Genomic DNA, 27,652 nt, shown 5'->3' with positions numbered 1-27,652 from the left:
TATGTTTACTCGAGGCTTAGCTCAGAGTTGTTTCTAAGCAGACATGGATCAATTTCCTTACATTTTCTTTATAGCCACAGATTACAGCACTAACCCAGCAAATAACCTGACCATCGTAAGGAAGCCCTGGCACACGCGTGAGTGTAGGGACACTCATGATACAAGTGCATCAGCATTTTATGTGGCAGACACCTTCCCCTGTTATAGATCTTTTTTGCTGTAGCTAAGTCAGGAGAGGGAGGAAGGCATCATTTAACTCTCTTCCCTTTTGTCTGTCCATGAGAATGAGACAAAAACAGGATTCCACAGCCATACCAATCCTGATTAGAAGGGTGTAGAAACCGTTACACTGCCTGCCACTGGACCAGGAAACTGGGTAATTGTCAGTGTCCTCTTTTGCCCCTACTCTAGGATATTAGATGGCTAAATCACTGTCAATACACCCAGCTGATGAAATGAGGCCCATGGGGCCACCAGAGTTAATATTGGGAATAAATATAGGAACATACACCAACGCCTCCTTTGGTAGACAAGCAGAGTACCAGAGTACTAAGGACCTACTGAAATAGCTCAGGCTTTTTCTTCAAAAAGAGAAAAGGCAGAGCATGTGCAAAGGCCTGCTATTTCTGGCCAGTTTCCTCACTCAAACTATAGAGTAACATCAATATTCATGATGCTGAGGAAGGTTAAGTGGATCTATTTTCTCTTCTATAGTTTGGATCATCTACTTCTTCCTCACCCTGACACTATTTAAAAAACCTTCAGATATAGATATCTATATACCTATACCTATGAGGTGCATTTATTTGTGACATACTCCCAGATTTAAAGAGAAAAGTGTCAGAGAGGGGGGAAAAAGTACAGAAGCGCAAGTTTATATTTATTTAATGCTAAGAATACAGATATTCTAAAGAGATAAACAGAAAGTAGTTTTATTTTTTCTAAATAGGATTTTGATCACAAAAATGCTGGTGATTCAAACCTTTAAAACAGAAGAGCATACAACCTAAGAAAAATGCAAAACAGGCTACAAACCTGTACATCATGTTACTGCACTGAATACTGTAGGCAACTGTAATATAATGGTATTTGTATCTAAACATAGAAAAGGTATAGTAAAAATATGGTATTATAATCTTATGAGACTGCCAACATATACGTGGTCTGTCATTGACCAAAACATCATTATGTAGTGCATGACTATTAAAACTGTGCAAAACAAACCCCTGTATCCATAGTGTTTAAACCCTAAAACCAATACCTGGTATATACATGACAAAACAAAGCATGTAAAATAATATGCAGCCTATAGAATTCAAAGACAACAAAGGTGACAAAGTCAGGTAAAAGAAAGGCAATTAGGGACATAAGATATTTTTCAAAGCAGGAAGCTGATGATGTCCACTGTAAGCCAGGAAGAAACCAGGAGTCTGAACATGGAGCAGTTACTGATAGGAAGGATAAAGTGCTACATCTCTAATAGCAAGCAAATTAACTCTGCTGAAATTGCCAGAATGAAGGCCAAGGTGGTTTTCAGTAAAGAGTGTTCTCCTTGACAGCATAGCCAGCATGTGGTTGAGCCGGGACCTGATACCAGCGAAGTGGAATTGCCGCTCTTTGTTCAAGTTTCTAAGTGAGTCACTCAAGTACAGTTCCAGGTGAGGGGTGCCCAGGTACTTGGGATAGCCAGGATTGTGGAAGTCAGTGGTTCTGATGAAAGCGGGAGAACCAGTGGAGCTTGCCACAGAGCCTTGGGAAGACACAGAGGAGGAAGACTTCAAACTGGAAGATCTCGATACAGACATTTTTGAGACTGGTGACCCTTCTGTAGATTGAGTTCCTCGAGGAAAGAGAATGTTCTCATCCATGTCAGTCTGAGTAGTGGTCGATCTGGACCAAATCGTGGTTTGAGAGCTTGCTATCCTGGTGATGACTGCAGTCTGGGTACCAGCATATGCTGTGGTGATGCTGGTTTGTGTTCCCACCTCACTCACACTCAGCCCTGGCATCTCCTCTCCTGGCTCTGTTTGAGTGGCAGCGTCAATGGCCTTTCTGCTCTGGAGCTCGTCCCTGTGGCTGCTGAAGTAGTCTTCCTCACTAACAGTGGAGGACTCACAGTCATGGGGCTTGCGCTCTGCCTTGCCCTCTGCGGGCATCTCTGGGTCCAGGTCCGCCTTCCTGGGAGTACTTGACAGCCTAGCCAGCCGCATCCGCAGCAGGTTGCCCAGGGTGAGCTCCTTGGACTGTGGTTTTCGGTTGGTGAGGTGATCAAACTTGTTGCTGCTCTGGAAGTGAGACAGGAGTTTGGGGCTGATGGGCTTGGACTGGGCATACAGGATTCGGAACTCCAGATCAAAGTGTTCAACCACTTGGCCAGACAGAATTACCAAGTTACTGCTGTTTAATTTGCCATCTGTCCATGTAAAACTTAAGGATTAAAAAGAAACAAACAGCAGCTGGTAAGGATGAGCAATTTTGGTTTACTCACTGTCCATCTGAATAATATAGCACAGGTATCTTACCACATAAGGGTCACAACTTTGGTGATATCACACCTACCATTTGCATGTATTTAACTAGCCTTAACACATATATAACATTTATGTGTGTTACCATAAAAGTAAAAAGGCCAACTGTTTAACAAACACACTAAATGCTCAGCCTCAGAGGGTTTTTTTGTTTGTTTATTTGTTTTGAGACAGGGTCTTGCTATGTTGCTCAGGCTGGTCTTGAACTCCTGGGCTCAAGCAGTCCTCCCACCTCAGCCTTCCAAAGTGCTAGGATTACAGGCTTGAGCCACCTCACCTGGTCCTTGCCTCAGAGTTTTTAAAAACTGGAAAGGGGGCCAGGCGCGGTGGCTCACAACTGTAATCCCAGCACTTTGAGAGGACGAAGTGGGCAGATCCTTTGAGGTCAGGAGTTCGAGACCAACCTGGCCAACATGGTGAAACCCTGTCTCCAGTAAAAACACATAAAAAATTAGCCAGGCGTGGTGGTGCATGACTGTAATCCTAGCCACTCGGGAGGCTGAGGTGGGAGGATTGTTTGAACCCAGGAGGCAGAGGTTGTGGTGAGCTGAGGTCGCACCACTGCACATTCCATGACTGGGCGAGACTCCATCTCAAAAAATTAATTAAAAATAAAAAATAGGGCTTCTAAATATTTAGGCCAGCATTCCCATTTTAAAGGTAAGAAAACTATTTAGGCCAGCACCCCCATCTTAAAGGTAAGGAAACCAGATAAAGGGATTATCACAGAGGGGAGCTACTGCTGGACTCCAGATCAGACCCTAGGACCTATGAATTGCTAATGCCCTGCTCCTTGCTACTGTTTGAGTGGCAACATCAGTGGCCTTCCTGCCCTCAAGCTTGTCCTTGTGGCTGTTGAAGTAGTCTTCCTCACTAACAGTGGAGGACCCACAGTCATGGGGCTGTGCTGCCATTTTCACAAAACACCATGGCTCAAAACATGTTACAGCTGATTAGTGGCCATGTGCCCTTGCCTGTACAGTGTCCCTTCCCCGCCTCCCTCCTCTGCTAGCAGAACTCACACCCACCTGTACCCCAGAAAGCTTTCATTATCATACTCTCTCCAACCACAATAGGGGCAGGCATGTGGTCCACACTGGCCAGAGTATCCTATTCCCTTGGATGCAGGGATTCATTCAGGGTGGGCATGTGATCCCACCAGAGCCAAGTAATTTTTCAGAGATTTCTTTTTTCTTTGTCAAATGGATTCTGACAGAAGGGATTGATAATAATTCTGAGTGAAAGAGTTTCACCCTTTGGGAGACAGCTACTAAAGGCCATATGAGAAAGCCAGGATCTGGCTGGGCACGGTGGCTCATGCCTATCATCCCAGCACTTTGGGAGGCCAAGGCGGCAGGATCACAAGGTCAGGAGATCGAGACCATCCTGGCTAACATAGTGAAACCCCATCTCTACTAAAAACACACAAAAAAATGAGCCGGGCGTGGTGGCGGGCACCTGTAGTCCCAGCTACTCGGGAGGCTGAGGCAGGAGAATGGCGTGAACCCAGGAGGCGGAACTTGCAGTGAGCCGAGATCGTCCACTGCACTCCGGCCTGGGCGAGACTCCGTCTCAAAAACAAAAAATAAACAAAGCCAGGATCCTTGACTTCAAAGGGAGAGCCTGCCTAAGAACAAAAGTCAACTCGAAAACATCAGAACCAGGATATAGTGTTCTGATCAGTGTGTGGCTCCTACGTCAAGATGAACTGAAAACCAACTGTATCTTTCTATACTTCCTTCCGGGTTCTTCGAGTCAGTATGTTTGAGAGTTAGCTGACACTTGCCATCACCCCACTAATGGTGGTATTTGTACCAGAAGTAGGTTTCCAATAGAGATCATAGAACACAGTCAACTCTGTCTCCTGTAACCAAGATATGGCTAATGCAAAGTCCCCCTGAAAACTGCCTTCAAAGCCTGAGAAGGAAGATTCTTTTGAAAGCCTTCAATGAGGCCGGGCCGGGTGCAGTGGCTCACACCTGTAACCCCAGCATTTTGGTAGGCTGAGGCCAGCGGATCACCTGAGGTCAGGAGTCTGAGACCATCCTGGCCAACGTGGCGAAACACCATCTCTACTAAAAATACAAAAATTAGCCAGTCATGGTGGCATGCCTGTAGTCCCAGCTACTCGGGAGGCTGAGGCACAGGAATCGCTTGAATCTGAGAGGCAGAAGTTGAAATGAGCTAAGATGGTGCCACTGCACTCCAGCCTGAGCAACAGAGCAAGACTCCATCACAAAAAAAAAAAAAAAAGAAAGCCTTCAATGAGATAATGTAAATATAGCACCTATCCAACACCAAGATTATAAAACCTCCTCAACAAATGGAAGCTATCATCGTCATCAATTTCATTTGGAGAGGGTAGTTTTTATATTTTAGAACAGCAAAAGTCCATTTGTAGCTAAGTTTGGTTAATATAGATAAATCCTACTTGGGTTAAAAACAAATTTTTTTAATAAACTTCTTACAAAAGGAAATTCCAAGAAAAAGAGTTCAATTTGTTTTTTCCCACAGCCTCTTTGGTGAAGAAAGTTGAAATTTTGTTCTGAGCAATGAGGGTATTGTTGAAAAAGAAAGGTGTCAAGATTTTCTTGATCTTACTGCCTCATTTTCCACAAGCCTTAACATTTCTACCTTTACCCAGGGCTGACACGTAATTATCACTCAGGGTTGTGTGTTTCTTCAAAAATGGGGTTTTCTTTTTAAAATTCTACAGACACACCTCATGCAAACCATCAGACAATCTACTGCAGAGGCGGCAAAACATACAACCATTGGAGCCACATACGTAAAAATGGCACAAATTCTAGAGATTCATGTAAACCACTCATTATCCCCACCCTCTCTTCAACCTTCCTGCTGTCTACCTTAAGATGCCATTGCCAATGTGAGACTTCAAAGGTGGGTCAGAAACATAATCAGTATTTTCTAGACTAAAGCTCTAAATTACAAGGCTTGAAGCAACGTGGAGGATTTGAGTCTAAAGCTGACAGCTCTGGCTCTGCCTTCAACACTAATGGAGATGCCTGCAACTGCCCCTACCTTCAAGTGAGCAGGGCAAGCTGGGTCCAGATCCCTAAGGAACCAGGATTCCAGACTGTGTGTTGCTGTTAACCCCCAATTCGTCCCCTGCAGACCTGGGCCAAGGCTTGAAATCTAGGACTTGCTGACTGTGTTGTCTCAATACAAGTTCAACTTCTGCATTTTAATCTATGGACTACAGGACAGGGGAACTGACCCCCACCCAAACTGCCTCTAACAGGAGGCTTTGATAACCAGCTGCTATACAAAGATGCATGCATATCAGAATGCATGGCCATAGAGGCTCCCATTGAGAGGAAAAGGCTTTTACCTTTACATGACATGCTTCTTCTGAAGAGTTTAGATTAATAAGCCTTGGACGGGTTAGAAACTTACCTGTAGGAGCCTGTTGCCACGCGGATGCCATCAATCAACGTGAACTTTTCATGAACCTTCCCAATAATCTTAGTTCCTGACCTTGCATAGTAGATATTTCCTGTGATAGTCCGAACTGTCATTAACTGTTGGCAGGGAGTGGGAGAAATATAAACGAACAATTCAGCAATACTCATCTGCTGAGCAAATGGTTAGGACAAAAAGGCTTAGTTTATAATTCCCAGATATAATTATTGGCATATGCGTGGCTTAGGGTCACCATTTAGTGACAGTATACACGGTACACTAGCCAGACAGTTCTCAAGCCTCAAGTGATGTTACTTCTACATTTGGTCCATCTTCTCATCTGTTCTTTTCTTATATTTACTTTTGAGACCCTTAGTTCATGCGTGTATGTGTTCTAAAAGAACACTCAACCTTTTTGGGATACTAAACAAGAATCCCAAATCCAAGAAATGATTCTGAAGCAAAATGTGTGGGATAAAATCATCAAAGAAAACATGCTAGTAATAAAGAACATTTGAGCAAAGTCTGAAAGAAGGTAAGCTGATCTTCCTCCAACTTGTTTGTTTAATGGCATCACATTAGAGTAACAGTCCATCCTCACTCACCCTCAACACCATAATGGGTATGGAGAATAGGAACACAAGACAGGCCTTCTCTAGTACAGGCCTGCTGAGGCAGAAACACTCATATCACATGTGGCTTAACAAGCAATGTCACATCTCCTACAAATACATAATTACCAAAAATGTACACTGGTGGTGGTATGCTGGGGCAATATACTGCACATGTATGCATAATTATTCCTGTAAAATGACACACATAAATGTATAAACAATGGCATACAAAATACTACAACAATCTGCATTCTCTGGAGCAGACCAGTGGCTCTATATCGTTAGAAATCTCACACATTTAAATTAAACGTGTAAGATTTTTGTTTGACTCATTGATTCCATAAACATAGAGAGCCCCTACTATGTGCCAAGCCCTGAGACAACGGAGATGTAAGGCATGCTCCTTACCTTCAAGGACTAGAATAAGAGAGAGAAAACTAATTGATTTAGAAACTACAGTAACACATAACAGCATCCAGAGAAATGAAAACCTATATCCACACAAAACCTCTACACATGTTCACAGCAACTTTATTCATAACAGACAAAAACTGGAAATATCCAAATGTCCTTCAGTGGTTGAATGGTATAAGATACCATACAATACTCAGCAATGAAAGGGAACAAACTGTTGATACATGCACATCTTGGATGGATTTCAAAAGCACTGTGATGAGGGAAAAAAAGCCAATCTTGAAAGGTCACATACTGTATAATTCCATTTACAAAATAGACTGTAAATGACAAAATTATAGAAATAGAGAACAAATTAGTGGTTGCTAGGGGTTAAAGAGAGGGGAGTGATGTGACTATATAAAGGAGCAGGAGGAGGGAGATCTTTGTGGTGATGGAAACTTCTGTCTGGATATGTATGCATGATGATAACATGGCACAAAGCTGTATACACACATTGTACCAATGTCAATTTCCAGGTTTTGACATTGTACCATAAGTTACATAAGATGTAACATTTGGGGAAACTGGGTGAAGGGTACATGAAACTTTTCTGTACAATCTTTGCAACTTCTGTTAATCTATCAGTATTCAAAATAAGCTAAAAATAAAACACAAAACAAAACTATGGCAAGACATAATGCTACTTCTGTGGTCTTCTTACCAAATGCGTAATCTGAATTTAACTTTGATAAAACATCAGACAAACCCAAATTCTACAAAAAATTGTTTGTTTGTTTTTTTTAGGTGGAGTCTCACTCTGGAGTACAGTAGCACAATCTCGGCTCACTGCAACCTCCATCTCCCAGGTTCAAGCAATTCTCCTGCCTCAGCCTCCCGAGTAGCTAAGACTACAGGCACGTGCCATCATGCCTGGTTAATTGTTTTGTATTTTTAGTAGAGACGGGGTTTCGCCATGTTGGCCAAGCTGGTCTCAAACTCCTGACCTCAGGTGATCTGCCCACCTCAGCCTCCCAAAGTGCTGGGATTACAGGCGTGAGCCACTGCACCCAGCTGGCTAGTATTCTTTAAAGGTGTCAAGATCCAGCCGGGCGCAGTGCCAAATGTCTGTCGTTCCAGCTACTTGGGAGGCTGGTTGATGAAGAGGATCAATTGCGTCCAGGAGTTCAAGACCAGCCTAGGCAACATAGCGAGACCTTATCTCTTAAAAAAAAAAAAAACGGGGGGGTGGGGGTGGGGGGGGGCAGGTCAAGACCCTAAAAGACAAAGAAAGATGGAGAAACTGTTCCAGATTAAATGACATGAAGGAGACTTGACAACTAAATGTAAGGTGTGATCCTGGACTGGATTGGATCCTGGACCATAAAAAAGGGCATTAGTGGAACGACCGGGAAATGTATTAAGTCTGTAAATTAGATAGTATTGATACCAAGTTTATTTCCTGATTTTGTTATTTGTACTGAGGTTTGTAAGATGTTAACATGTGGAGAACTTGGGTGAAGAGTATTCAGGAATTTCTTATATTATTTTTGTAACTTCTTTATAAATCTTAAATTATTTCAAAATAAAAATTAAAAAAAGAAAAACGACTAGGGAATGTCATAGAGGTACACCTGGACTTGGTGGGAGGAGAGCTTCCTGGAGGAGGTGATGACCCCTGAGCCAAGTCTTAAAGGTTCAACATATAATAAGCATAAAAATACCATTATGGGCAGATTAGGTGTGGTTTTCTGTCTCTTTCCCTTTGACACACATCTGAATGTTGCATATGCCTCTGTGATCGTGGCCAAAGCACTTGTGAGTGCCTGCACATCAATGTGTGACCAAGTTCCTACAGACAGCACAACCCAACATTCTGAACCAGCTACAGAGGCAGAGCATGGGGACATCAGCCCCCATATGGCAAGGGGCACAAATTCACTAGCACAGAGAGGAACAGGAGACACAAGCAACCAGGGAAGACAGTGCTTCCCCAGGAAGGAGGTAAAACTACAAAAACTGGGGAGGCCAGAGAAATAGGCCTTTTTTTTTTTTTTTTTCTTGAGACAGAGTCTCTCTCTGTTGCCCAGGCTGGAGTGCAGTGGCGCGATCTCGGCTCACTGCAACCTCTGCCTCCCGGGTTCAAGCGATTCTCCTGCCTCAGCTTCCCAAGTAGCTGGGACTACAGGCGTGTGCCACCAGGCCTGGCTAATTTTTTATATTTTTAGTAGAGACGCGGTTTCACCGTGTTAGCCAGGGTGGTCTCGATCTCCTGACCTCGTGATCCACCCGCCTCGGCCTCCCAAAGTGCTGGGATTACAGGCGTGAGCCACCATGCCCGGCCAGAAATAGGCCTTCTTAAACCCCCCTGCAGAGGATCTGGACACCTATGAAGGAAACAACCAACAGTAGGCAACTGAACCGGTGCCTGCTCATAGATTTCTGTCTAGTAGATAAATAGAGAAAATCATTTGATCAAAGTTGTGGCCAGAACAATTCTGTGATTTCTCTGCTAATGCATAGCCTTAATTATAGAAAGAGTACCTTGAAATTAAACACTGATACCTTCAATTTCTTTACCTGGCTAGCTGATAATGCTCTTTTCCATGCCAAAGTGTATCTTCCTTGGGTCCACCTGGACTCATTTTCTAACCACCTGTTGGGTTACATGGCTGTCTCATCTCAATTGGTCTAGAAACCCCAATCCTGTCTTTATCATGAGGCAACCAACAAGAACTCTGTGGGAGAATCTGAATTCTGTAAACCAAATTGCTTGGTAATAATAAGGTGGTAAGTTAGAGTCTCTTAGGCAGTAACTTATAGTACCAAAGACTAAATTCGTTTTGCTGACTGCTTTATATCTAGTACCCAGTGTATAATAGATACTCAGACAGGTGATGAACAAATAAAGTTCTGAAGCTCACAGGTTAAGATGCTTAATTTTTACACTTGATCTTAGCCAAAAGGCTGAGAAGCCATGGGTTGCTTAATTTTTAAAAAACAAATTCTGGGCCGGATATGGTGGCTTATGCGTGTAATCCTAGCAATTTGGGAGGCCGAGGCTGGTGGATCAGTTGAGGTCAGGAGTTTGAGACCAGCCTGACCAACATGGTGAAACCCTGTCTCTATTAAAAATACAAAAAATTAGTTGGGTGTGGTGGCGGGCACCTGTAATCCCAGCTACTCAGGAGGCTGAGGCAGAAGAATCGCTTGAACCCGGGAGGCAGAAGTTGCAGTGAGCTGAGATTGTGCCACTGCACTCCAGCCCGGGCAACAAGAGCGAAATTCCATCTCAAAAAAACACAACAAAAAAAAAACAAATTCTGTAATAAATATGACAATTTTTCTTGCTTCTTTCCATGAAAGTGACCAAGCTAGCTATGTTGTATAGGCTTCCACTGAAACACTTGGGTCATTTTCAGAATCAGAGAAATAGACATAAAATCTAATTTTACAATAATGAGAAATGAACAGCAGCAGCATGTGATAGTGATTACAGACACTGGGGTTGGAGGCAGACATACAAGGAGGCAGACCCTAGGTCCACTACTTTGCAGTGGTGGACACTTGGATTCTGTGTCACTATTTCCTGGTCTAAAACACAGGTGCCACTTACCTGATAGGGGCTGCTTTGAGGATTCAGTTACATAACATTTGTTAAAAGCACAGAGCAGGCTGGGCGTGGGGCCTCATGCCTGTAATCCCAGCACTTTGGGAGGGTGAGGCAGGCAGATCATCTGAGTTAGGAGTTCAAGACCAGCCTGGACAACATGGCAAAACCCCATCTGTACTAAAAATACAAAAATTAGCCAGGTGTGGTGGTACACACCTGTAATCCCAGCTAACTGGGAGGCTGAGGCAGGATAATCTCTTGAACCTTGGAGAGGGATGTTGCAGTGAGCCTAGATTGGGCCACTGCACTCCAGCCTGGGCAACAGAGTGAGACTCTATCTCAGGAAAAAAAAAAAAAAGCATGGAGCAGTGCCAAAGACAGAGTGGGGGCTCAACAAATACTGGTTGCTGTGATTAAAAGGGCAGCCTCCTGGAGCTACTGTCAAAAGCAGCAACTTCCAGGGTGGCCTTCAGGCCTTCAACAAGGGAGCTGGTCCAGGCTCTATTAAGAGGCAGGACAGTACAGGGGAGAGGCCAAGGTCTTGAATCCTAACATTTCTTTTAAAGAGCTTAACTGAGATCTAATTCACAGATCATACAATTAACACAAATTCTGTAGTTTTTAGTATATCCACAGATATATGCAACCATCATCACCGTTAGTCAATTTTAGGACATTCTCATCAGTTTAAAAAGAAAGTGCTAAAATAAAGTACCCTTTAGCAATAATCCCGTCCTTCCCCCAACTCCCCAGCCCTAGGCAACCACTAATCAATGTCTCTATAGATTTCCCTATTCTGACTTAATGGAATCATATCATATGTGGTCTTTTGTGACCGGTTTCCTTCACTTAGCACGTTTGCAGGTTCATCCATGCTGTAGCATGTATCAGCACTTCATTCCTTTTTATAGGTGAATAGTACGCTATTGTATGAATAGACAACATATCGTTTATCCACTTATCAGTTGATGGGCATTGGATTGTTTCCACTCTTTGGCTTTATGAATAATGCTTCTATAAAACTCATACATAAATTTTTGTGGGGGCCTATATTTTCATTTCTCTTGGGTAGACACCTAGGAGAATTGCCAGGTCACAGGTACTGTTTGTTTTCTGTAAGACCAGGCAAATGACTTTGCTCACAGCCTCAGTCCCTTCCTTGTAAACAGGGATACCGCCACCAGCTACCTTGTAGATCATGGATTCTTGGTCAAGTTTGTTGACTATGGTGAAACTGGATATAGTGTACCACAAACCTTTTCCTGTTCGGGATGAACTTTCAGATCCATGCACATATCCAAAAATTGAGAGAGGAGAGCCTGGTCCAGAAGGATATACACAGCAACTCCCTGTTTCCTGCATATTTCTTGCAGGTCTCTGAAGATGTCGATGTCTGTGAACACGTCCATGACCACTGCAATCACCTACAGGTGAAACAGGGAAGAGCACATGATCAGCTTATAGGACACCACCTTACAGCACGCTGTCTGGACTCTGGACTCCACTCAGAACTGGGAAACGATCCCTATCCAACAGTTATCCTTCCCTCCTCCTTCTGCAGTGTTGGTGCCCCCCTCACCATGGACTCTTTTGCATCTCCAAAGACACTTGGGCCCCGTGTCCTAGAAATCTTGACTTGGCCTAGCTAACACTCCCAACTCCATGCTGGCAGGTTTCTCAAAAATACAGATCAATCCACTGCCTTGCTCTCTTATGAACCTGCTCCATTCACCTTCTATTCCTCCACTAAACTCCTGTCTTACAGGCTGAGTTCAGATCAGCAAGCTGTCTGGTTCTGTGGGTAACACACTGTCATCTTTGGCTTGTTGCTTTCCCCACCAGGCTTCAGTTTGCTGTCCGTTAATTAAGTAAATAAAACCTCAGATTCTCTCTGAGGGCCCTTCTGGAGGGTAGCATTCTCGAAATCTATCTTTTAAATTATTGTCTGGTTTTGAATCATAATCTCTGACTTTTTTAAGGCCTGTCCCATTCACCACCAACTCATGACTCGAAAGCAATCGAAGCAGGCCCATGGATTCTCCCTTCTTCTGCCTCCTTAACACTGCATACCATATTTGTTAACATTCTGTTCTTTCTACCAGCCAGGCCTGATCAGCTGTCTGTTGGGCAGGTTCTAACCAAATGGCTTCCACTGCACTGGCCTCTCCTCAGTAAAAGGTTCTCTCTGCAGTTCTTTGGTATCTGTCCATAGTGCAAGCCCACAGCAAAGAACAGGGAAATATTTCCTAAGGATTCTGCCCTTAAGCTCAGAACAGGCCTTTCTTCTCCCCAACGACGTGGCTCCATTCATGCCTCCCAAGTGATTTTCTACACCTAGCATCAGACTACAATTAAGAGCTACCTTTTAGCCATGCATTCTTGGGCAAATTACAGCTGTTTCAAATGTCTGTTTCCTTAGCTGCAAAATAGGGTTGTATCGAGAACTAAATGACTATGTTACATAAAGTGCAAGGTACAAAGGATCCCTTAGTATCTGCTCGTTTATTCACTTTACCAGTCCAGAGCTGGAGCCGTCCAGACAGTTCAACACAGGGAGACACCGCCTAGCTTTCCTCGCTCTTTTAAAGACAGGCTGCTCCTGCCACAATGCCTCTAATCACACCCTTTGCAGGCTTAAAACCAAGGTCCTCAGCAAACTCCGGGCAGGGCAGTGGGGGTGCCTAAACCTCCAGGCTTAGAAACAGGTCCTGACAAACTGAGTCAGAAGCTGGGGGTGTTAACTAAGGAAGCCGAGGCTTGGGGGCTCTTCTGTAGTCTGGAGCTATAAGGGTTTCTCCTTCCTCCCCATTTCCACAGTAAAAGCCTGTCTCTCAGAATCACATTAACTCTTTTTCTGAAAGTTAGGATTATTCATTTATGGGTTTCACTCCTTCTCCTGCAGCAAAGGCTCTTGAATGGGATTGATTCATTTCTGTGGTCCCAGAGGACTTAGGACAGTATATGACAGTCATGACTCCTTAAGGATTTGGGGGATTAAAGAAGGAATGAAGAGGCAAAAAGGCAATTTGGCTGTCTTTCTCCAACACTCCAGGGCCTGGTCTACTAGGATGTGAGACCCTGAAACACCAGTTCCTGGGAAGTCATTGCTGTGAGGAGGTCGAGAAGACCAGTTACTCTCCTGCTGCCTTTCCCTCCCCACCCCTTTTAATGATGGTCTAAGCTGTGGGCTATTCTTGGTAAAGGGCATGGCTGAAACCCACTGAACACAGTGATTTAAAAAATGAGAAGCGTTCTTTCTGAATTTGTGGCATCCTCTGAAGTTTACATCCTCCACTGGCTTTACACATCCTATTTTGATAGTCCTATTCATCCCACTCATTCGGGTCATACAACAGGAATTAAAGGCAAAAGGTCTGGGCATAGAACCCAGCTCTACCACCTACCAGCTGTGTGATCCTGGGCAAGTGGCTTAATCTCTCTGAGCCTCAGTTTCCTCCTCAGGAAGACAAAATTAATAGCATCTGGGTCAAAGGGCTGCTGTGAGGATTAAGTGAAACGAAGCATGGAAAGGGCTTAGCACAGGGAGGGCAAGGCAGGAAACAGGTGCTATTATGCAGCCAGCACCTCCTCAGAGCACGCTGTGGGCTGCACACTGCACTAGGCAGAAAGATGGCTATGAGGAATTTGACATAGACCCAACTTACCTCAAGGAGAGGACACAGGATGCAGAGAGGCAAAATGATATATACAGCCTAAGCAATTTAACTAAGGGGGCCGGGCATGATGGCTCATGCCTGTAATCCCAGTGCTTTGGGAGGCCGAGGTGGGTGGATTACCTGAGGTCAGGAGTTTGAGAGCAGCCCGGCCAACACGGTAAAACCCCGTCTCTACTAAAAATACAAAAAATTAGATGAACATGGTGGCGTGCACCTGTCATCCCAGCTACTAGGAAGGCTGAGGTACAAGAATCACTTGAACCTGGGAGGTGAAGGTTGCAGTGAACTGAGATCGCACCACTGCACTCCAGCCTGGGCAACAGAGCAAGACTCCATCTCAAAAAACAAAACAAAACAAAACAAAAACAAGGTGTCTCCTCCAGTGGTGGACTATGGGCACTATAGGTACTCAAATGCTTACCAGATAAGAGCAGGGAAGGCTTCCTGGAGGAGATGGCATTTGAGCTGAATCACAAGGACAAAATTTGGACAAGGGCATGGGAGAAGTGAAGGGAGGAGAAGGCATTCCCGCAGGAAGCCACATGATAACAGAGGAAGAGGTAGGGCATGACGGGGTATGTACCAGTCTGGCTGGAACGTACAGCATGTATGAAAGGGAGCCACGGGACATGACTGGAAAAGACAGATGAATGAGCAAGATCACAGAAGGCCCTGAATGCCAACCAAGGAATCAGTTTCAATCTTCCCTACATTGCCTGTATAAGAGTAATGAGTTCGAAGTGAAGAATCCAACAGGATGGAAGAAACTGATGCCAGAAGAGATTGGTATAGGTCAGAGATCTGGGCCCACCTCCTCCAACACAGGACCTGCAACACAGCAGTCACGTGGATATTCTTCAGGTTAAGCAACTTCAATAAATGTTTAGGAGGACTAGAGACCAGATGAAGACAAATCAGTAGCACGGCAGAAGCAATGAGGGTTGCAGAAGAGGGAAGGAGATCATGGGAGAGCCGAGCAGTGGGCGACATGGGCTGAGGATGACAAGGAGAGGGATATTCAGATACAAGGAAACAGGAAACACAAGACAAGAAGCAAGAGTGAGGGGTGAGCTTCGAAACGGATTTTGAGGTGGCAGTAAAACCTTCAGAAAGAGGTTTGGAATATGCAGGTGTACAAATGAGAGTAGAGCTCACAGGAGAAAGCTAAAGAGGAAAACGCACACACCTGCTTGCCTCTCTGATTTCCCACTCTTCTTTCAAATCTTCACTGTGGACCCAATCGAGGCAGGCAGGTGTTGAGCACTGAGGATCTAGTGTCAATCCCTGTCCTCAAGAATGCAGTCTAATGAGACAGGAGACAAGCCAGGGGTAACAGAGTGTGACGGGCCAACGGACACGTTCCCTCAGTGCTACTGGAACAGAGACCAGAAAAACCCAGCCCAGCTGCTGGATTAGAGACCTGCTGGAGGCAGGGGCATGGGCCTGGGGGCCCACAGCACAAGACACGGCCAAGCTGAATTTTGATTCACCACTTAACAAAACAATGGTGCAACACTTTTGTTATATGGTGAGTAAAGACCTAATTTGCTATTTGTTCCATTGTTTGGTTTTAAAGCCTCACCCTTTCCTGTGCGTTGGATTTGAACACTAGTCCTTAACACCATCAGGGTGCGTAGGGTTGATGGAGGTTTTTTTCTTCCCCTGACTTCCCCTACACCCAGCATCCCCTCCTTTCTTACTAAAGCAGGACTCTTAAAAATATTCGTCTATTTTTTTGTTTCTGGAGATGAAGTTTCACCCTGTCGCCCAGGCTGGAGTGCAGTGGTGTGATCTCGGCTCACTGCAACCTCCGCCTCTGAAGCACAAGCAATCCTCCCACCTCAGCTTTCCAAGTAGCTGGGACTACAGGCACATGCCACCACACCTGGCTAATTTTTGTAGACACAGAATCTCACCATGTTGCCCAGGATGGTCTCCAACTTCTGAGCTTAAGTGATCCACCCACCTTGGCCTCCCAAAGTGCAGAGATTACAGGCATGAGCCACCATGCCCAGCCAAAAGTACTTGTCTTTTACAGAGGAAAAGTCCACAGTCCTACTGTAGAAGCAATCAGTAGGGAAGTCTTCCTTCAAATCCCCATCCCCATCCCCGTATTCCTGTGTCCCAGCCCTCATGCAACCAATCCCTGCGTAGCTGAAGTAGACCTGGGGCTAGACTGAAGGGACACTCTCTTCACTGAGCTGAGCAATGACCTGGACTCATCCACTAACCGGCCGAGTCCTGCTTTCCAAGCCAGGATGCATCTCCTAGGTGTCCGGTGCTCATGCTGCAGCCTGTGGGTCCAGAAATACACCTGATGTGTATTTGGCCACTGCTCCCACTCCTGGAGGCAATAATGTGCGAAGGACAATGGCATGTCTGGAAGGCAGGCAGCCCTTGCACATCAAGTGCCCACAGTCATGGCACTCTCCCAGTCTGTGCTGCATGGAGCCCACCCACTCTCTAAGGACTAGAAAGTCGTGAGAGTGGTGACTTTCAAGAGTCCCTTCCAGGGTCAACACCCATTTGCAATTTGCAACTCAGTGCAAGTCAGTTACAACAGGAGACGTGAGGAGGACGCATCCAGCTGGTCAGGGGCATAATGGCCGGCCTGCTGACCAGGACCCCACTGTTCCTGCACTTCTCCAGCCATATCTGGAGCAGCTGCACGTGTGTCCACTCTCACATCATCATCTCAGGTGACAAATCACAAGCCTACCTCTCTCAGTCTTTCTACCTGTCCCCTCCTGATTTGTACCAAGGGACTTGGGAACCTATGTAGTTGAACAGCAGACGTCATGATGGCCTTCTTGGTCTCTGGGAAGGTCACAGACCCTGTTTATGTCACTTGCCACGCAGAACTGAACTCTTTTCTGCTTGCCTTCTTGCACAAAAGCTCAAAAGTGCTATCTAGAAATTTCAAAACCCCATTACCTGTCATCCCCAATTTATAAATGAGAAAGCCAAAGCTTGGAGAGGTTAGGTAACTTGTTCAAGGTGACAAACTTAAGCAAGTACAAGGGCTGGAATTTCAACCCAGGTCTCTGTGACTCCGGAGCCATCTAAAAAAAGTACTATACTCAGTATTTTATATCATTCCAAACAAGTTTAATGGGCAGTTTTTCACATGACTGGAAGCTTAGAACAAACACTAAAGGATCAGTGGCGTAGCCCATGAAGTGCATGGGCTCAAGCTCACCACGGATGATTGACACTACCTATCTCATAGTGTTTGCTGGCAGTTCCTGGCATATGGAAAGCCCTTAAATGGCAGCTACTCATATTCTTAGTCCCGATTCTGTCACTACCCCTGGACAAGCCATTCCATCTGAGTCTCGGTGTCCTTGAAACAAGGAACCCTTCCAGCTCTGTGAAGTCAGTGATTCATACACACTCAATGGGCAGGTCTAGGCTCTGACCAGGCACATGTGCAGCCCCAAGAGGCCCCTCAGGGCCAGTCATTCCAGTTCTCATTCTAGCTCTTCTTCCTCTGTGTGAAGGAGGAAGTTCGTACCGATCACCCCTTCTCACTGCACCTCAGTTTCCCTCCCTTCCCTCCCAGAGTCATAAAGTGAGGTCAGGTGTGCAACATGCTTGGAATTCCACCAAAGATCTGCACACATTCAATGTCAGCCTGTGCTGTGGTCAATAACATCCTGGCTGCTGCATTCCCCCAGCTGAACACATGGCCTCCATTGATCCTTCACTTCCTCTCCTGACTCTCTCAGGACCCTCTTGCTAAAAAAGCAAAAGATATATTTTCTCTCCATGTATTACATGTTTTAATAGAACAGAAATAATCTCCTTGGGATTTTGTCAAAAACCTTTAAGTAACTATCTTGACATCTTTGGGGTTTAAAAACAAAAAAGAATGTAAATTCCCACAGCGAAACCTAAACTTGCTTGTGTGCACTGTTTTCCCTCTGTTTCAGAGGCTATTATCAAATTAACAATTTAGGCCCGGCATGGTGGCTCACATCTGTAATCCCAATACTTTAGGAGGCTGAGGTGGGAGGATCACTTGAGGCCAGGAGTTTGAGACCACTCTGGGCAACACAGTTGACATCCTGTCTCCAGAAAAAATTTTTTTAATTATCTGGGCGTGGTGGCATGTGCCTTTAAGTCCCAGTTACTCGGGAGTCTGAGGCAGGAGGATTACTTGAGCCTGGGAGGTCGAGGCTGCAGTGAGTCATGATTGCACCACTGCACTCTAGCCTGGGCAACAGAATGAGAACTTGTCTCAAACAAACAAACAAGCAACCAAATAAAACAATTTAAGTATTAGATGAAAGTGCTGGCAGGGCCACCAGAGGGTGGCAGGAGCAAAGTTTTCACTGATCTCTGGAGGGACTGACCACTATTCAGTACTCTGTACTATTCCAGCATGAAGTACACAAGCAGGTGGGCTTTTCAAAGGGGAGGGAAAAGCACCAAGAAGTTAGGGGGTAGGGGGAGGAGGGCTTATCATTTTGAATTGTTTTTATTTTATAAGTATGTAAAACATTTGCCTAGTTCCAAAATCCAATTTACAAAACAAGGTACTTTCAAAGATACTTACTTTCCATCCTTGTCCCTCCTCCCCATTGAGATAATATTTCCATTAGTTTTTTGTATATTCTTCCATTTTTTCAATATAAACAAGTATACACAGGTGTATATAAACATATTTGTTTTATATAAACATGTGTATTATGTATATAACTATGTATATGTGCTTATATCCCCCTATAGGTAAAAGGTAGCATGGACTACTACACATTGTTCTAGACTAGCGTGGCCCAATAGAACCTTCCAAGATGACAGAACTGAATCTTTATTTAATTTTAATCCATATAAATTTTAATAGCCTCATATGGCTACTACACTGGTCAGTACCATTCTAGATACCGCATATCAGAGCTAGTCCTCATTCCTTCTTAGAGCTACAGGATATTCCACTGCAGAGACGAATCGGTTTATTCACAATGATGAACTCATCCTCTGCTGACGAACACCTGAACTCTTTCCTGTGTTTTGCTATTATAATTAGTGTTGCAACGCATGGCCTATTGTCTACAACTATTCATATTTTTGCCAATATATCAAGATACAGAGAAGTGGAAGTGGTAGATCAATGGGTAAATATAACTGAAATTTTGCTAGATATTGCCAAATTCCCTTCCAGAGGTTATATCATTTGCATCAAGAATTTTTTTTTTTTTTTTTTTTGAGGCGGAGTTTCACTCTTGTTGCCCAGGCCGGAGTGCAATGGCACGATCTTGGCTCATCACAACCTCCGCCTCCCAGGTTCAAGCTGTTTTCCTGCCTCGGCCTCCCAAGTAGCCAGGATTACAGGCATGTGCCACCACAACCAGCTAATTTTGTATTTTTAGTAGAGACCGGGTTCAAGATTTTTTTAAGCCAATATACCCACTACATTTTTGGGTTTTGCTTTCTTTTTTCCTGAAATAACATACCTTCTATCCATAAAGAAGTCAGAGAAGAATTCTGCAGCTTCATTACTGTCTGCTAGACACTAAGGGAAAAGAATAAAGAAATGGCAGACAGAGGCCAGGCACGGTAGCTCACTCCTGTAATCTCAGCACTTTGGGAGGCCGAGGAGGGCAGATCACGAGGTCAGGAGCTTGAGACCATGCTGGCCGACACGGTGAAACCCTGTTTCTACTAAAATACAAAAAAATTAGCCGGGTGTGGTAGCGGGCACCTGTAGACCCAGCTACTTGGGAGGCTGAGGCAGGGGAATCGCTTGAACCCGGGAGGCAGAAGTTGGCAGTGAGCCGAGATGGTGCCGCTGCACTCCAGCCTGGCGACAGAGCGAGACTCTCAAAAAAAAAAAGAAAGAAAGAAATGGCAGACAGAAAGTAGAATGGTGGTTGCCGGGGCCAGGAAAGGAGGGTATGAAGAGCTAGTGTTTAATGGGTACAGAGTTTCACTTTGGGAAGCTGAAACAGCTCTGGAGATTCGGCTAGTGACAGCTGCACAACAGTGTGAACGTATTTAATGCCACTGAACTGTACACTTACAAATGGTTAAAATGGTAAATTTTGCTATGTATTTTTTACCACAATATTTTAAAAAAGAAATGGCTAAATTCTAAAATCCTTAACCTGACACATGAAATCAAAAGGAAGGGATAAATAGTAGCAACACTTCAGTCCAGTGGGTAATGTCCCATAATGATGCACTAGTGAGAACTTCTAGGCCAGTGGTTCACAACTGGGGGCGATTTTGCCCCCAGAGGGCATTTAGCAATGTCTGGAGACATTTTTTTATTGTGGTGAAATAGATAAGTTTGCCATCTTAATAATTTTTAAGTGTACAATTCAGTGGCAATAATTACATTCACAACCATCACTACCATCTGTTTCTAAAACTTTTTCATAGCCCCAAACAGAAACTCTGTGCCCATTCATCAGTAACTATGTCCCACTCTGGAGACACTGAATATCATGACTACCTGGGGTGAGGGATGCTATTGGCATCGAGTGAATGGGGGCCATGGATGCTACTCAACGTCCTACAATGTACAAGACAGCCCCTCAGGACAAAGAATTATCCAACCCAAAAGGTCAACAGTGCTGAGGGTGAGAAGCCCTGCTTGGGGCTGACATGAGCATTTGGAACAGAAACTGATCACACCACACAGGCTCTACTGTAATGCAGAGGAAAGTTGTGCAAGAACAGGAAAGCCTTCATTCAGATACATCCAAGTAAATGCCAGGGGCCCCCAACAGATTTCTTAGCTGCTACTCCTCCTGGCAGGGCTCTCTGGGAACGCAATGATCCCCACTACTAACGCTCAGGTTATCAAGAGGATGCCCGAGGGTGAGGTCATAGCTAAATGGCCTCTTTGGAACAAAAGAGCATAGCAAAAGTGGCCTCTTTGGAACAAAAGAGAATAGGCACTGGTAAGAAACGTGACTCTGAGGAATTGGAACCTCATGGTGGTACCAGCTTTGCCTCTGAACTCTCATTCAACAAACCAGGAATAGCCGGACAGCCAATTCATAAGCACATTGCCAAAATGAGGCTATGTAGCCCTTCCAGGCAGGCGGCCACAGCCCAGCCAAATCCCAGTTCACACAGCAACAGAGGCAAAAAGCTGAATGCGTCATCAACAGATACAGTGGTGGAGGGGTGGATCTACAGCAAGTATCTAGGGAAAATATCCTGTATAATTCAAGATTATCCAAAAACTTGCTTAGGAAGCAAACATATGGGTTCTCAAAAGGTTCAAAATAGTATTTCCTCCAATTTTGGTGAAGCTCGCCTGAGCACCTGGTAAGCAGCCAGCTTGTATTCAAGCCATGCTATACGTAATTGTGTTTTTATTTATTTTTTAGAAACAGGGTCTTGCCCTGTCACCCAAGCTGGAGTGCACTGGCATGATCATAGCTTACTACAGCCTCCAACTCCTGGGCTCAAGTAATCCTCCTGCCTCAGCCTGCTGAGTAGCTGGAACTACAGGCACATGCCACCACACCCAGCTAATTTTTTAACTTTTTGTAGAGATGGGATCTCGCTATGTTGCCCAGGCTGGTCTCAAACTCCTGGCCTCAAGGAATCCTCCAGCCTTGACCTCCCAAAACACTGGGATTACAGGCATCAGCCACCGCGCATGGCCAAACCATTTGTTTTTAAACACCATACCTCATTCAGTGTGGCAGAATGCCCACACTTTGAAAGGTATATAGAAACAAGAGTCAAGGAAGGGGCTGGCAGATTCACAAACCCCAGGCACAGCCACCCAGGGACAAATACTTGCTGAGTGGAAAGGCAGACAGAATCACCTGAACTACTTTTCTTCCTATCTACCACTCCCTTCCCCCTGCCCTTTATTTCTCCTCAAAGCATGTAGCTGAATGTGCAAAGGGGCACATAATAGGCCCCTACAGTATTTACTGAGCATCTTTTATGTATCAGACACACTGAGTGATTCTGTGTGGTCAGAGAGCTGCTGGATAAAACCTATCCCAGAACCAGCCCTTCAGGCTGCAAAGCCAGGATTAGGCGCTACCATTTACCAAGTAACGCTGGCTTCCTGTGCCTATACTCTGGTCAAGGAGCCTCGTATCCTGGCTCCTTCCAGAGACATTCCTGAAGATGCAGGGTGGTCCTCAGACCACCTCAGTGAAGGCAGATAAAGCTGCATGGAGCGAACACTGAGGTCCGACCATGCTCTACTGCAGCCTGGCCCCAACCTCTGGGGTTAAGTGGGACCCTTCATGTGGCATTCAAAGTTCCTTCATTCACCCACCAAAAGATTCTCACAGATCCCTCTGCTCCAGGTACCAGAAACATCTATCTGGCTCTATCTTTCCTAGGGAGAGGAAAACACACCCTAGTTTACAAAATCTAAACTCAGAGACCTATGTTCTCCTGGCATCATGAACCACCTTCCCCAGTTGATGGGTTGAGGAGGTTCTCTGCCAGCCTTAATGCCTCCTACTCTAAAAACTGACCACCTCGTTTTCTTCCTGAAAAGGACAGGTCTAGTCATTGTCATTTTCCTGTTTATAGAATACGCAACATGGAAATTAAAAAGTCCCAATCTTCAACTGTTACAAACCTTCAGCCTGTTGAAAACTACCAAAGCTCCAATCCTTCCTCATGGCAGGGAGGCTGTATGCAGCAGGGATTAGGAGTGTGGGCTTCAGTGGCCGGGCACAGTGGCTCACGCCTGTAATCCCAGCACTTTGGGAGGCCAAGGCAGGTGAATCACTTGAGCCCAGGAGTTTAACACCAGCCTGGGCAACATGGCGAAACCCATCTCTACTAAAAACACAAAAATTGGCCGGGCGCAGTGGCTCACGCCTGTAATCCCAGCACTTTGGGAGGCTGAGGCAGGCAGATCGCGAGGTCAGGAGATCAAGACCAGCCTGGCCAACATGGCGAAACCCCATCTCTACTAAAAATACAAAAATTAGTGGAGGGTGCCTGTAATCCCAGCTACTTGGGAGGCTGAGGTAGGAGAATCGCTTGAACCTGGGAGGCAGAAGTTACTGAGAGCTGAGACTGTGCCACTGCACTCCAGCCTGGGCAACAAGAGCAACTCTGTCTCCAAAAAAAAAAAAAAGAAAAAATTAGCTGGGCATGGTGGTGTGCTCCTGTAATCCCAGCTACTCGGGAGGCTGAGTCAGGAGAATCACTTGAATCCAGGAGGTGGAGGTTGCAGTGAGCTAAGATCATGCCACTGCACTCCAGCGTGGGTGACACAGCAAGACTCTGTCTTAAAAAAAATAATAACAAACAACAAAAAAAAAACACTTGAGCTTCAGAGCTGGAACTAGACAGACTTGGGCTTGAGCCCAGCTCTGTCCCATGCTAACTGTGTGATCTCAGGCAAGTTACTTAACTTCTCTGTGCCTGGTCTTTTCTTAATTGTAGCCTCCTCCCAGTGTTGGGAGGGTTAAATGAGGTAATTCAGGTCAAGGGTTTAGCACAGAAACTGACCCATTCCAAGTGCTCAATCATATCACCATTAGGTACCTTTGCCATCAGAACACGGATGCAGAACAGCTTCTCATTTCATCCTGAAAGCAGCCTGAGACCTACACCTTCATGGTCCTTGCTGTCACAGGTACTAGATTTCAAAGGATGTGGTCAAGGTGACACAGCCACTCCCTTGTCCACAATGCACGCCCATAAATAGTAGTAGCACTTAGCTAGCTACCAGATCTGCTGTCACCTCTCCCCACCTGAGCACAGGCTCCTGAACCCTCCACAAGGAGTGTGGTGGTGAACAGTGGTTCAGACATTCTGTGCCTCAATTTGAGTACAGGCTCCTTCATTCTCTAGCTGCATGACTTCGGGGCCACTTAACTTCTCTATGCCTCAGTTCTATCAGCTGTAAAATGAAGATGATAATTGCACCTTCCTTGGGATCACCTAGAACAGTGCCTGGCAAATAGAAAGCATTACTTTTTTTTTTTTTTTTAAAGAGACAGGGTCTCCCCGTGTTGCCCAGGCTGGAGTGCAGTAGCCATTCACAGCGTAGTCATAGTGTACTACAGCCTCAAACTCCTGGGCTCAAATGATCCTCCTGCCTCAGCCTCCTGAGTAGCTGGGACTACAGGCGCATGATACCATGGCCTGGCTCTTTTTTTTTTTTTTTTTAAACAAAAGAGACAGTCTTTGGGACCTCAAATTCAGCACTGTCTCAAACCCAACTCATTTCAGCATCCCTTACCCAGCTTCCTCTCCTACCACTAACCCGCTGTGGGGAATTTGGCTGCCCCCAAACATTCCAGGTCCTTAAACACTTGTGGGCCAGCCCCCATACCCTAGGTCTGGCAAGCCCCACCCAGCTCTGAGGTCACTGCCACTCCGGAGACTTTCTTTCTTTAGCCCTTTCCACAGTACCTGCAGCAAACTCCTCACTGTTTCCCATCAGCACACTGTCCATTCTCAAGTGTTGGCAAGGATGATGCCTTCCCCTGTGGCCCCAGCCATGGTAGTGTCTGATACACAGCAGGCAATGAGTAAGCAAATAATTTGGCATCTATCGGACACACTGAAAATACTCATTGGATTTTTTTTTTTTTTTCCCGAGAGGGAGTCTTGCTCTGTCACCCAGAGCTGGAGTCCAGTGGTGTGATCTCGGCTCACTACAACCTCCACCTCCCAGGTTCAAGCAATTCTCCTGCCTCAGCCTCCCAAGTAGCTGGGATTACAGGCACGCACCACCACATCCAGCTAATTTTTTATTTTTAGTAGAGACGGGGTTTCACCATGTTGGCCAGGCTGGTCTCGAACTCCTGACCTCGTGATCTGCCTGCCTCAGCCTCCCAAAGTGCTGGGATTACAGGCTTGAGCCACTGCGCCCAGCCAATACTCATTGGATTTAAAGGTAATGTACCACCTTTCTCAGTTAAAACTGCCCAGGTTCCAAATACAGCATCTCGGAGGGAACTGTGGGTAGCTAGACTAGGGCAGCAGGTTCTATCTGGAAATGTCAGTATTACAAAATGCCCGTGGGATGAGGGAGAGTCTGAGCTCCTGGCTCCATCCCCTCCTCACGCCAGCACGTGAGTTTAATAGTTTCCCTCTGGCCTCTAGTTCCAGTGCCCTTTTGCTATCACTAAAATTTGGGGCTGGGCAAAAGACTAGAACAATCCACAGCTCTCACTATACAGACCAGTTCTTTACATTTTTCAGGTTCCAAGTGCTCAAGTTCTACTGGAGATGAGCTTTGGGGATGCATACCTACACAAGTCTGCCTTTTCCATCTTTTTAATCTTCTCACTGAACCCGCAAGGAAAATGTCTGCCGCATCAAAAAACCCTCAGCCCACCCAAAGCACCTCAGGGCTGGTAAGAGCCTAGCTGCAGCCCACAACCACTCCCTCAAAGGCAAGGCACTAGGTCACTGTATCCACTACCACTGAAACCCCACCAGTCAGGGAAAGAACATTAAGAACATTGGTGAGAGTCGGGGCTTGGACATGTCAACCTGACAATGCACTGGTATCTTCACCCACAGTCAGACACACTCAGGTACCAGCCCTAACAAGTCTTAACATGGCTGGGGCTTTATCTGCCATGTCCCTGGCACAGGCAGATAGCCAGGGAGCTGGGCACTGCCAGTCAGCAAGCAACCTGACCATGGCTCCAGACCAAGGTGTCTGCCACGACACTCTATGTGCCACACCCACCTGCAGGCTGCCTTCTTCCTCCTTGATCCCCAGCACCCTGCTGCAGCTTTATCGAGGCTGGCAAGCAGACAAGACCTCCATTGCACCCATGACCATGCCATACTAAGAGTCAGACAGTAGGACCAAAACCCACTATGAATACAGAAGCCAATTTAATGCAAATGTATCTGCATTTTAGGAGACCACTGCAATCTGGCACAGACCCAGCCTATGGAAAACAAACCCCTTGCCCCAGTTTCCCCTCCAGTCTCTGGCAGTAGAAAAAGCGGCAGGGGGCCGGGCGCGGTGGCTCACGCCTGTAATCCTAGCACTCTGGGAGGCCGAGGCGGGTGGATCACCTGAGGTCAGGAGTTCGAGACCAGCTTGGCCAACATGGAGAAACCCCGCCTCTACTAAAAATACAAAAATTAGCCGGGCGTGGTGGCGGACACCGGTAATCCCAGCTACTTGGGAGGCTGAGGCAGGAGAGTCACTTGAACCCGGGGGACGGAGGTTGCAGTGAACTGAGATCCCACCACTTCACTCCAGCCTGGGCAAAAGAGAATCTGTCTCAAAAAAAAAAAAAAAGACAAGAAAGAAAAAGCGGCAGGGCTCTCACTTTGCCACTCTTGTGTTTATCTGCTTTTTACAACATAAGATGCATGAAAGTAATTAGCAATAATAATTGCTTCCTAATGCCCCGTAGTTGTCTCTGGAGACCATCTTTCTGGAACTTTCCCTGCGTAAGTTCTTTGGTAATGAGTCTCCTAAGAAGCTCCTGAAAGTGGGATCTAGCGTTGGCTGACAGCCAGGGAAACAGGCAATTTTCCAAGTTTGATTTTGACTGAAATTTGGAACTCAGAGTACTTCTGGTCCCTCCTTCAGGGATATGAACGTTAGGAGATGGAACCCGGGCACAATTCGCATCCTTGGGAGCCAAGGCTTTCCCACTATCCCCTGCCACGAGGAGCGGCCCGGGGGATCCGGGGGAGACACGCAGAGTGGGGTGTGAGTCGGAGACCCTGGGACCACCTAGCCCGCGCTTCCGGTAGGGCGCAGAGGAGGTAGTGGCCCCGGCCCGTACTCTCAGCAGGCCTCAATTTCCCATTCTTGAAGGGGGTCTCCCGTGCGACCCAGGGCCCTGGAGGGCCGCTCACCTCTCGCGCCGAGCGGAGCTGCTGGCGCAGAGCGTCCTTGCAGCCGTAGGGGCCACCTTCGCCAGCGCCGCGGGGCTGGAAGTGCGTCTCGACGCGCGTGGCGCCGCGGTAGGCGCCCTGGTAGAAGGCGGGCCAGCCAAGCTCCAACAGCGGTGGCTCCAGGTCCGACTGCTCGGGGAAGTAGGTGCCCGACGAGCAGTCGTGCGAGGAGCCGAACGAGTCCTCGGCCGAGGCCGCCGCGCCCTCCTCTCCCGGCCTCTCCGCCGCGCGCAGGATGGCGTGCACCTCATCGGGGTTCAGGAAACGAGCCAGGCGCTCGCGTCGCAGGAAGGCCGCGAAGGCTTCGGGGCCGCCCGCCACCAGCTCCTCCAGAGCCAGGCGCCGTGACTCGCTGAACAGCTCGGTCGGGTTGGGCGGCCCGCACGGCGACAGGCAGGCGGCGGGCAGCTCGTCCAGGCCCTCGGACAGCAGAGCCATGGCGGCGCTCGGACTCGACAGCCCTCGGACAAGAACCGGCGTGCAGTCCCACTTTATAGGCAACCTTTGAATCAAACAGGCCCGCGCCATTGGCCGCACCTCCCCGCCTCGGCTCTCCCATTGGCTGCTTTCCTTCCA

The 27,652-nt window shown here is 46.3% G+C and overlaps 1 protein-coding gene across 1 annotated transcript; it reads right to left on the bottom strand.

The window, feature by feature from the left end:
* Positions 1–916: 916 nt before the first annotated feature.
* Positions 917–27,652, bottom strand: FAM83D (family with sequence similarity 83 member D). Its single transcript, XM_003316936.7, has 4 exons — positions 27,038–27,652; positions 11,828–11,995; positions 5,946–6,070; positions 917–2,427 (listed from the first exon to the last, which is right to left on the bottom strand). The coding sequence occupies exons 1-4, from the start codon at positions 27,602–27,604 to the stop codon at positions 1,446–1,448; spliced, it is 1,842 nt and encodes a 613-aa protein (XP_003316984.4). The 5' UTR covers positions 27,605–27,652; the 3' UTR covers positions 917–1,445.

The sequence above is a fragment of the Pan troglodytes genome, chromosome 21 (assembly GCF_028858775.2).
Source record: "Pan troglodytes isolate AG18354 chromosome 21, NHGRI_mPanTro3-v2.0_pri, whole genome shotgun sequence".
Lineage (NCBI taxonomy): Eukaryota > Metazoa > Chordata > Mammalia > Primates > Hominidae > Pan > Pan troglodytes.
This window is presented reverse-complemented; position numbering and strand designations above follow the sequence as displayed.